Raw genomic sequence first — 12064 nt, 5'->3', positions numbered from 1 at the left:
CAAGTTATGTTGGAAATATTACAGCTGTTGAAGATGAACAGATAAAAGAAAAGACACTGATTTGACTCAGGTCCATCAAACCAGAACACGGTCGTTTCACAAAAGTGATCTCAAGTGTTAAAAGATAGATACGAAGCTCTTTCCGTGATCTTAAAAAAAGTTAAAACATAATACAAAATTTCACATTCTTAGACTTCTGTGGTTTTACAAAATAATAAGTTAGCTTCACCAAATCTTTTAGCTGAACAAAAACTTGGTTTTCAATTAATGTTTGAAGTTGCTGGAAAATATGAACTACTACATGCCCTGTTCATGACAGTCACATCAAATATCACCTGGTGCAGCACGGAGTCAACAGGGAGACGAGGCTTGAATGGGTGCACCTGAAACTTTCCTTTGGAGGATTTTATCACAGGTATCCAAAGTGTTCATTCCGGATAGTACGAATGATTTCTCCTTGAAATACTTCTGGAATTGCATGGATGGCTAAGTTGCATTATAAGTTCTATAGAGATGATAATTACATTTCTACAATTTCATTCAAAAGACACTTTTGTCCAAAGTGACATACAACACAAATTATTATTATTAATAATTGTTATACTTTTATGTTTATTTTTTTTCTTTTTCATTTTTGGCAGGTTTCCAAAATGTTTATTCTGCTTAGAAAGGATGTTAATTTGTGTCGCTGTATTTGAAAATACCACCCACGCTCGACCTTCCTGCTAGAAGGTCCAGCCACGTCTCATCTTCATCATCCTGGTGGATGGCAGCAGAGTCATATCAAGAATTTCTGTCAAATGTATGAAGTTTGTCAACACTATGAGATGAGAAACAACCAAATGCCATGATGCTTCCACCTCCAAACTTCACTGTTGGTGTAGTGTTTTTTTGGGTGATGTGCAGTGCCATTTCTCCTCCAAACATGGTATGTAGTATGACAGCCGAAAAAGTTCAATTTTGGTCTCATCTGACCAGACAACATTCTCCCAGTATTCTACATGCCTGTCAAGATGCTGTTTATCAAACTTTAAACCAGCTTCAACATGCCTTTTCTTGAGGAATGGAGTCTTGTGGGCTGAGCGTTCATAGAGGCCATGGCGGTGGAGTGCATTGCCTATTGTTTTCTCTGTAACAATTGTACCTGCTGCCTCCAAGTCTTTCTGGAGCACTTTCAGGGTGGTCCTTTGCTTGTTGAGTACTATTCTGACTATCTTTCTGACTCCCTGGTCAGAAATCTTGCGAGGAGCTCCTGTGCGTGGCCTGTTGATGGTAAGGTGTTGCTTCTTCCACTTGTGAATAATGGCCCCAACGGTGCTGACTGGAATATTCAGGTGCTTTGATATAAGTCTGTAACCAGTTCCATTCTGATGCTGAGAAACAATCAGGTTGTGAATGTTTTCAGAGAGCTCTTTGCCTTTACCCATCATGAGGTGTGTCGTATTTAACTGCTTGGTGAAAAAACAACCTTTTTTATAGGACCATCAATTTGCCCTAGCCCAGCTGATGCAGGTTTGCACTAATTGGAAGTTCAAGTAATAATTGCTGACAGATTTCAGGTGGTATGGTGCATTTCCTTGCCAGAGTATACAGCCTTTTCATTATGTGTTCAATACTTTTTTCCTGTGTTATCGCACTTAATTCCACATAATCTATATTTATGGACCTGAACGTTGTGATTTCTTTTCATGTGTGGATTATTTGAGTTCATACCAATGTCTGGTAGAAATTTTGTTTGCATTGCAGCTTTGGAAATAATCCAGTCCAATCCAATCCAATCCAACTTTGTTAAGCACTTTAAAAAACAACCATAGTTAAAACAAAGTGCTGTACAAGAGAGTGAATAATAATAAATGTAATGAAAAAAAAGTTGATACGTTCAATACTTATTTTCCCAATTGTATCTGATGTGAAGTCATGGATAATAGAAATTATGTGATAGATATCAGAAATTAAAGTTTTTCTTGGGTTAACTTTTGAAACAGATATTTAAAATCTATATGGTGAGAATAAAGCAACAGATTTTAAAATCAGAATCTGATACACAAAGATGGCAAAAGTGTTGTAACCAGTACGAGGTAAGAAGCTCATTGTGTATATCTGAAATTTCCAAGTTGCCCCAGAATAACTGAGTTTAACATAATTTAAAATGAATAACCAGTCTCATCGTTGTATTTTGAAACAGGAGGAATCATACTCCATCCTCTGTGAGTGCGCAGTAATTGGAAGTCTGAGGACCCCCCAGGGTGCCACAATAAGCCTTGTGTGAAGACATGAGTTTGTAATCCATGTGCACTGAGGCAGAAAAAAACACGTGACGTACTGTGGTTCATTTTAAGCAACAAGTTGTCATCTTCAAGCTTTTCTCAATATTTCAGCTTGTCCTCAGTTATCAGATCACAAGACAGGGCAGCTTCAGTATCAGAGATATTCGTTTAATTGTTGATTATCTCTCAGTACAGAAATATTCTTTTAAACATTCCTTGTGTAATTCAAGTTGGCAGCTTTATCTTGATTCTGAAGTGGCATTAAAAGATTTCTCCATAAAGTTTGGCAGTGAAACTGCCCATCAGCTCCTCTCACACAGAATTAGTAAACAAACATGCCATTTCTGTACATTTTTAAATCTTTGTACACAACACAAATAAATAGGATTCATTTACATGGGGTACACTAACCCAAACATAAAAAATGGGCTGATCTGTTTTTTGTTTCCAATTAAAAACAAGAGTACACTGGCACAAATCCTCAGTACAGAAATGGTTTGAATGCTGCAAAAGAAAGTGCCCCCGAGCTTGAATATGTTAGCAGACAAAGCAGAAAGCACATGCTCTCAGACAGGCGTTTCGCTCTGATTAAATCCCCAAATGCTTTACTTCTTTTGCTTAAGTTGCTGTCACTGAAACAAAACTGCTTCCTGTCTGATTTTTAATTCAGGGAAAAAAAAAGTAGAAAAGACAAATAAAAAGGTTCCTCATAGGACACACTGATTCCTCCTATTTTTACAATCTATTGTTCTGATGGTTATTTTGCAATTACAAACTTTTTCTCGTGAAATTATGAAACATGAGTCAATACCGACAAAAAAAAAAGAGATGGTTACAAAAAATGCATTTCTGTCCTGTTCTTCTAACCTCCATTAAACATCAACACTGCTGAAAGATACTGAAAAACAGCACACAGGATTGCGTGATATGTAAATCAGTGTCCATCAAATATTACCACCTTTCAGTAAAATAGAAAAAAACAATAGTTGGGATTTTTCTGCAGACCTGATCAGAGCCAAATACACTCCACGGATTGGACCAAAACCCTCAGTCAAACACACAAAAGAAAATCCACCAGTCTTTCAAACAAACACACCAGAAAGATTATGATAAAATTATAAAAAAATAAAAACAAAACAAGACATAGAAAATAAATAGACAATCAAAAGGACAACCTTATTATTTGGCAGGTGAGTGCACCAGTCTGTAAACAAAAAGTAATCTGAAAGTCCTCTATGCCATCAGAGATTACCGGTCAGTTTGAAGAGGCAGAGGTTTGATCATTCAGGAGAAAGTAGAATACTGTGTGTTTGTGAGTAAATATCTTCTCAGCCCTCCATGTTCAGACTGTGCACCTCCTCTGCACCCTCCCACCTCCAGCTACAACTTGGCTTAACAACTCAGGGCGACTGAGGGGCCTCTGAACTACCGAGGTGAATACTTAAAGAGGGGTCCTGTTTACAACTCGTCACATGCAGATAAATCCCCTTCCTGTTTATTCTTTCCCCCTCGTAGCACAGAGGTACCCAGACTACCGGATCCTGGTGAAGAGGTTCAGCACTGACACTGATTCCTACAGAAGAGATGGAGACAGAAGAAGGGAGTGAGGCACTTGAATCAAAATATTACAGACAAATGAAGGGATGTGGGAGCTGGAGCAGACAGATGGAGGGTGGAATACCTTAGTGGATCTCATTTTGCTAAAGACATTCCAGAAGCGAAGTGTTTCATCTCCAGCTCCTGTCACTATGGCCTCTCCATCAGGGGACATAGCCTACAAAGAAACTAGTTATTACACACTGAAAACAAAACATTACAACAGTGGGTAATCAGAATGATCAGGGCCATGACGAGATTATTTGTTCTGTTTCCCTCCCAGCGGGTGCTGAATTTGCTGCCACTTGCTCTGAGAGCTTAATAAGTTTGGCTAAAAACAGAGCAGGACTTCAGGAAAAAAACATCCAGAAATGTTTTTAACTTGGACAAATAAACAAAGATGCAGAGAAGAGAAGTCGTATCTTTGTTGTTACCTTCGCTAAGGAGGTTATGTTTTTAGAATAGTTTGTCTGTGAACAACATAACTCAAAAACTAACAAAAACATCTTGGTGAAATTTTCAGGAAATGTTTGAAATGGGATAAGGAAGAAGCGATTACATTTTGGAGGTGATCTGGATCACCGTCTGGATCCAGGATTTGTTCAAAGGATTCTTTATCATTGTGAGATAGGGCGGTTTTCACCATATGTGTATATAACTCTACGATAAATGGTCAGATTGCTTTGCAAAACAATACAAGACAAGGTCACCATAATTTCTGACAGATGTGAAAGCATGATCCGATCCTGTCAATATTCTGGATACTAAGATCTAGAGGGTCATCATAATTTTTCAACACTGTCAGGTAACAAATTGTTGTACAAACCTGCAACTAAAACCAAATTGTAGCAGACAGTCTGCTGAAAAGGAGTATAACATTAAAGTAGGACTAAAGTGTTGGTGACAATCACAATATGCTTGGTGGAGGTCTGTGCTCTCTGAGTGCTTTTCTTTTCTTTTTTTTTTTTTAGGTTTTCAGGTTCACCTTCACTAATCTTCAGTTATAAATTGGTGTCTCAGAACTGCTGGGATGGAATATACACATTCTACATTTATATAAAGGGACAACATATACTGACCAGGTAAAGTACTCTGTAGGAGTGTCCAGTTAGTTTGGCCACTTGAGTAAGAGAGGGATACTTCCACACCAGAATCTGATTCTGGGAGTAACCGTGTGTGCTGACCTGTGGAGAACATGATTGTGTTATACGATGACTTCAGATGTTGAAAAACAAAGTTATTTTTGGACCCAGTTCCTGTCCTGATGTCAGTTCAATTAGCACATGAATCTATATGCATTGTAAAAACGAAGGAGAACATTAAAGCTAAATATTAAACGTTAGGGAGACTCACCAGTTCGTTGGTGTGCTTGGACCAGGCCAGGTTGCAGACCTGAGAGCCAGTGTCTGTGCACTGTAAGGGCTGCCCGGTGAGGGTGTTCCAAAAGCGGATGCAGCGGTCGGCGGTTCCACCTCCGGAGGCAAGCAGGCCGTGCTGATGAGGAGACCAGGCGATGGCCTTCACTGCAGCCAGGTGCTCCGTGTACTGCTGCACCGGGTGGACGCTTGAGTGGTTCCACACCAGCAACTGCACGCAGCAGGAAGAGAAATAACGACTAGGTTACTACCATGCAGCTCTCACACACACACACACACACACACACACACACACACACACACACACACACACACACACACACACACACACACACACACACACACACACACACACAGGTGAGATTCTCTGTAAACATACCTTGTTATCATTTCCACCTGAGGCGAGCAGCTGGTGGTCTGTGCTCCACTTAAGGCCGCACACTTCCTGTCGGTGTCCTTGGAGACGGCGCTCTGACTGGAGAGGCGGAGCTCGGATGTCGCGCTGCAGAATCACTCGATCGCGGCTCCCGGATGACAGCTGATCTGCATTCCAGGCCAACGCACCTGACAGTAGAGGATAAAGGCAGAAAGAAAAGAGCATGATTCACCGCTCACTGCTAAGAGCTGCTGATAATAGACGACTGTGAACAGTGAATGAAGATTGTTGTAATGTTACTCCTCCATCCATCCGGCTCTTCAACTCACCCACTCTGGCTGTGTGTCCTTCTAGTACAGAGAGCTTCTTCCCTGCTGCTGCATCCCAGATCTGGACATACCCTTTATGAGTCCCCACTGCCACCAGGTTACCCTAGAAATAGAGAAGAAATATTAAATATCACCATGGAGAGTCTGAGAGTCAGACTCCAAAAACAGTTGCCAGATAATAAAGACAGAGCTCTTTATGCATATTCTATTTCATTTGCATCTACACTAAAGATCAATCAACAGCTCTTGGATTTATTTTAGGTCAAACTGAGCATCTGAGCATGCTCTGTGCTCATCAGAACAAATGTGAAAACAGAGTTAATGCTGGCTTTACTACAGCTCTGAGCTGCTGGGTGATTATTTAACATAGCTCGTCAAAAATATGAAATGGCTGCTCAAGTTTTACACAAATTCAGCTGATTCTGACATTTCTTTTTTATATTATTTTGTTTTGTTTTGCTTATGCACACACCTGCCTGACTTATTATGACTTATTATTATAGTATATATGTAGTTAAGTATGAGATATATATATATATATATATATATATATATATAACTGCAAAATTTCTGTCGTTAACTTCATTATTCAATGTTTTTTTTATTTTCAAAACAATGCGAGTCTCAACAATTCAATTATAGTATATATGTAGTTAAGTATGATATATATATATATTTATATATTTTTATATATATATATATATGTATATATATATATATATATATATATATATATATATATATATATATATATATATATATATATATATATATATATATATATATCACACTTAACTACATATATACTATAATTAAATTGTTGAGACTCGCATTGTTTTGAAAATAACAAAAAAATTTGAATAATGAAGTTAACGACAGGAATTTTGCAGTTACCAAGGATTTCAAAAAGTCAAGTCATTTGTAAAAACAGATGAAAGAAAAACTCACCCTCTCTGACCAGCCCACTGATGTAACAGAGTCTCCCTCTACAGAAAGGTCACAGAGACGGGTCACCTAAGAGGATGAACAATAAAATAAATCGATGCATTTATGATTAGCACATTGTTCACACTTTTACACAACAGATTTAATGCAGTTAAAAAGATTTCATAAGACAATCATACACACCTGGCTGGTGCAGGCACTCCACAGGTAAACACAGGTACCCAGTCCCACACTGAGCACGTTCAGTGAGGACCAGTCCACCAGGTTGAGGTAGAAGTCATCCTGAAGCTCAGGAGCATCCAGAACTTTAAAGGGAATTTTGGATATTTTGCGAGTAGGTTTCCTTGGTGACCGCAGCAGCTTCTGGCTGCAGAGCACAAAGCAGTTTGGTAAAGAATGCAGCTTTATCAAAAATGAAAGAGACAACACGTAAGAAATGAGCAGGAGAACATATTACCTGTTGCTACTGACAGGTGATAGAGAATAAGGAGAGACTGTGTTTCCGTCCTCTTCTGGAAGGGCTCTTTTGGTGCTTACAGAATACTACAAAACACAAACACATGATGAGTGATCCCTGAACTTCCAGTCAGAACGTTTAACCAGGGGAACAGACATAAAAACTGTTTTTACACTAAATAGACTTCTCTTGGCAGGCGTAGATGGCTGCAGACGGCGATCCTCTGACTGGGGGTCTTGGACTTTCTCAATGCCGGCTCCCAGCAGCTCATTCTTCAGCAGAGCAGAGTAAGCCAGACCATCCGCTAAGGCAGAGGAAGGGACAGAGGGGAAATCAAACCAGGCTGTGGAAATGATTGAGTTCAAACACAGCCTCATTTCTTTGCTCAGCCTCACATCTCCAAAGAGAGGGGAAAATTTCTCACAAGACTTGGTCTAATCCTCCAGTTACCATGAGCCTACTCAGGCTCAGTAAACAAGAGAAGGTCACATTTTCCAGCGCAGAGAGGAGACTTTGGAAAGAGGAGCTGAATAAAACGTGCTAACATACAGCTACAATAACTATAACTGAATGTTCTCTAATATGATACAGTTACTTGTGTCAGCACCAAATTCATAGATCAAAGTCAGTATCAGTCATTAACTATCAAGCAACGGCTTCATGACAAAAGGCTGATCTGGCAGGGAGAAAATTCTTCACAAATGTTTAATTCTTGTTCAGTGCTGAGCAATTCTTAAAGTAGATGCCAGTGAAGAAACAAGTAAAGCTGCAACAATTAGTCAAATTCTGAATTTGTTGATTTGAAAAGCAAACAAGTAGAGTCGTGAAGTGTACATGAAAGTAGTAACTGAGTGGAAGCAGCACTTTGAGACATCTGCAACAAAAAATTTATAACCAGTAAATTTAAGCTTACATTAAGATTAATCTCACAGCAATGCATTGTTTAAGAGACATCTGCATGACCACAGTAATGTTGTTTGGTGTCATTGGCCCAATTTCAATGTCCACACTCACCCGTGAAGTCTGTGAGGCTTAGTGCTGTCCCAGTGTAAAATTCTAAGGTGCATAAGGGTTTCAGAAAAGGTGCCTTACTAGGGGTAGACCGACTATCAGCTGGGCCAATTATCAGTGCCAGTATTTAACACTTTGAGGCATATCAGCATCAGCCTTTTTTGTTTGTAATCCAGCCACAGATAAGAAATTTAATTAAATTACTGTGTTATTTTGGCTCCAATACAGCCATGCCTCTCTGTCTGAAGTCACTACTCTGTCTCCAGCATTGTCCCACTCACAGAACCATCTAAATGGTGACGTGCAGAGCCTTTTTGGAAAACTTTACTTACTGTAGAAAACTTCAGGTAGCTATTTTTTCAAAAAACATATGCCGAAAGGCATTTAAACAAAATTAAGTGTTGGAGTTCGTATTATCACAAATTTTACAGCCCACAAACACGGCTGGTAAACAAACACAGAACACAATAATTTAAAAAGAGAGCCGACAAAGAAGAATCACAAAAATTAAATCCAATGTTGATGCTTCAGAGATGTAAGTCTGCCTGTCTTTCAGAATAAGAATGTATGAAACAGCCTTAATCCGCCTAAATCTTCATATCTCTACGCATGCTGCGGTGCTGTTTAATTAGGCTAATATATTATAATTATTCATATTCATATATTTTTCATTTTTGTGGATAACCTGTTTTGACCATAGGAGTGTATTGGAAGAATTATTTGAGAATTATTTTAGACTAATAATTGTTTAATAATAATTCCTAATGCTGCTCAGGTGCGCTACATGCTGACATGCGGGTTATGTGAGAAGTGGCAAAGTGCTGTCCCGATCCGAGCAATACCATTTTGAGCCCTTGCAGACTCATGCAACTTTCCAGGTGATCTCAATTAGTCTGTAAGGGCTCAGGGTTTAGGGAGGACATTGAGATTCAGGCCATGTCAGGTATTTGGGGAACCACATATATTTTCATGTGTTTACACCTGTCGTCCACACGAAACTGCAGCTTTGTGTCACTACAAACAAGGTTTTCTGAAAACTCCAGCCAAAGTGAAGATTTTGGGAAACTCCAGTTTCATGGTTTCGTGTGGACGCCGGTAAATAGAGTTCTCAGTTCTGAAACGCCACAGGTGAAAGACGGGGGATCATTCAGATTGGCTGGCATGGGTTTTGCATCTGGAAAAACTGCCAAATATGAGTTTGGCATGCCTTGAGCCACACTTATTGGTGGATGTGCCTGCTGCATGTGGACGAAAGTATTTTTGAAAAGATATGAGAGGGGGAGATCTGTTTTTGAAAGTACCCGGCTATGTGGCAGGGCCTGAGCTGCTCCTCCTAGGGCCTTATATACACATAGCCCGGTACTTTCAAAAACAAACCCCCCGTTTGTTTTTAAAAATGCTTTCCTCCACATGCAGCAGGCAAATACGCTGGTGAATGCGACTTGACGCCAAACCCATAATGGGAAGTGTTTTTCAGATGTAAAACCCATGCTGTCCAATCACAATGAGCCCCTGTCATCCAGCTGTGACGTTTGAGAACCAAAAACTCAATTTAGTAGCGCCTACACAACCAATCCACGAAACCTGAGTTTTCCAAAATCTTCACTTTGGCCCCATTTTTTTATTAGAAAACATTGTTTTTTGTGACATAAAGCTGCGTTTTTGTGTGGACATACCCAGCTACATGTGGACATGGCCTAAGACTTGTCATGTTAAAGGCACCATCAGGTTTTTGTTATATAGGCGGCTTGATTACCTTTGTTGCTGTCTGTTGTTCCATCTTTGGTTTTCCTGTTTTGATTGTGTGACTTTTCAATTTCCTGTGCCAAAAATTGAAACAAATAAATCATCTTTGAAAACATCTTTTCTACAACTGCATTCATGTGTTGTTGACAAAAAAAATGAACGTAATCTGATATGATAGCATTCTTCCTTATCAGAAATAATCCACACTTATGAAAACACTGAAACACTCATGTGTGGCTGATGACTCACATTGATGCGGTGGAAGTTGACACTCCAGTTGGCTCCTGCACGGGAAGGAATAAAGCGATCTCCATGCTTACTAGGTGACGACAGGGGGGAGCTTGTGGGTGTCAGGGCTCGCATCGCCCCTACAGTTTTCTACACAAGAGAGGAGAGTGAAATGCAGTTTTGAAAAACTATGAAGCAAACAGGACAGTCTCAAAGACAGATGGTGTGTCTGTTTGAGGTGCTGATAACAGGAGGCTACATTCACAAAACCCAGCCATTTGGCTGGCAAGGTCTTGTGATCCACTGACACGTGTGACGTTGTCAAGCATTAAAGACAGGCCTGTTAAACAGTTTACTGAAAACAACAGCCACTCTACTCATTGTACGCCCTTTGCCAGCGAATAGCTCTGTTTGGTGGGGAATTCCTTCATAGTATCATTAAGAAAATTACTGAATTGACTAAATCTCAGCAAAAGGACTGTAAAACCTTGGATAGATTGCAAAAACATGTTACGAGTACAAGAGGGACTGCTGATTATTTTATGTATGGGAAATCAAAACATATGTCATTTACTTACTATAGGGCTTGCATTCTCATTCTGGATGTTGATTTGCCTGAGAAGCCTGCACTCGTAATCCTGATCCATGACGTCTGAAAACAAAGGAATTGTCATTTCTATTAGGTTACTGTAACTCAACAAACTGATGAGTAGTAGTGGATTACAGCCAACAGCTAACAACAAAAATTCATCAGCCTGTTTATCAGTAGCCTACGTTTAAATTCGTGCAAAACCAATAAGACCAAAATAATGTCGTTAATCACTTTTACATTTCTGTAAAAAATACAGATAATAGCATCTAAAATTGTAAGACAATCAATCGGTGGTGTTTCTTTCATGAGGCCTCCCTGGTGTAATCACCTGAAGAAATCTATCTAAAAACACGACGGGGCTTTGGCTGAAGGAAGAGCGTACTTTGACATAGACAAATAAATATTCATACGACTGCAAAAACGATCAAAGAGAAACATTTGACTGAAGCCGTACTTTAACTTGGTTATAATACAAGATATGAGGGGGAAATTGGATCGTAATGACAATGACATTAGTAACAGTGGAGATAATAAAAACACTGGTGGGCTCAGTTAAAAAGACAATTCCTAACTTCATCAGCATTTCTATTGCAGCCATACTCTATGTTGAATTGTAACAAAACGTGAAATTTACTAAGTGGAGAGATTGTAGCTCATCTGCAATCGTACCAGTGAAAGGATTCAATCCCCAACAAATAAGAGGTTTATGGTGCTACCACGAACTCTGCAGACTGACTCTACCGTAGGATACGCTAGCTCGGCGGCTAACAGATTAGCAACATTGTTTGTTCTCAATCTACACTTCTATTGACACCTACCGTGCTCCGATTATCTCTCCCGTTCTACGACGTCACGATGCCTTTAAGACTATTGTCAGTTTCAATAAAAAATGTGACTGTTTCTTGCGTTATATTTCTGGAAACAGGGCAAACAAAATCCGAATGTTTTCTTTTACTGAGCGTTCAATTTGGGCTCGCTAAGCATCACGGGAAGGATATGACGTAGCTCATTTTGAATCACACTCGTTACTAAGGAAACGTGTCAGAGCAGCAGTAAGCTCTCTGTGCGAAGTGCGAATGACTTTCCAAGCATCTTCAAGCGACCTAAGCACACATATAATGTAAAAACAAAAGAATAAAAG

General features: G+C 39.5%; 1 protein-coding gene across 1 annotated transcript; it reads right to left on the bottom strand.

Annotated features, from left to right (window-relative positions):
* Positions 1-2431: 2431 nt before the first annotated feature.
* On the bottom strand, positions 2432-11932 carry LOC141804790 (fizzy-related protein homolog). The gene is made up of 14 exons (XM_074689408.1): positions 11742-11932; positions 10910-10983; positions 10353-10481; positions 10114-10177; positions 7520-7650; positions 7347-7432; positions 7073-7256; positions 6893-6958; positions 5945-6047; positions 5619-5803; positions 5217-5450; positions 4943-5047; positions 3949-4041; positions 2432-3840 (listed from the first exon to the last, which is right to left on the bottom strand). Exons 2-14 carry the CDS (start codon positions 10976-10978, stop codon positions 3799-3801), a joined length of 1491 nt encoding a protein of 496 aa, XP_074545509.1. The 5' UTR covers positions 10979-10983; positions 11742-11932; the 3' UTR covers positions 2432-3798.
* Between the last annotated feature and the right edge of the window lie 132 nt (positions 11933-12064).

This window comes from Halichoeres trimaculatus, unplaced genomic scaffold, assembly GCF_033239565.1.
Source record: "Halichoeres trimaculatus isolate MK-OKI-2021-1 unplaced genomic scaffold, fHalTri1.1 fHalTri1_scaffold_15, whole genome shotgun sequence".
Classification (NCBI taxonomy): Eukaryota; Metazoa; Chordata; class Actinopteri; order Labriformes; family Labridae; genus Halichoeres; species Halichoeres trimaculatus.
Note: the sequence above shows the minus strand (reverse complement) of the source record. Positions and strands in the feature narration are given on the sequence as shown.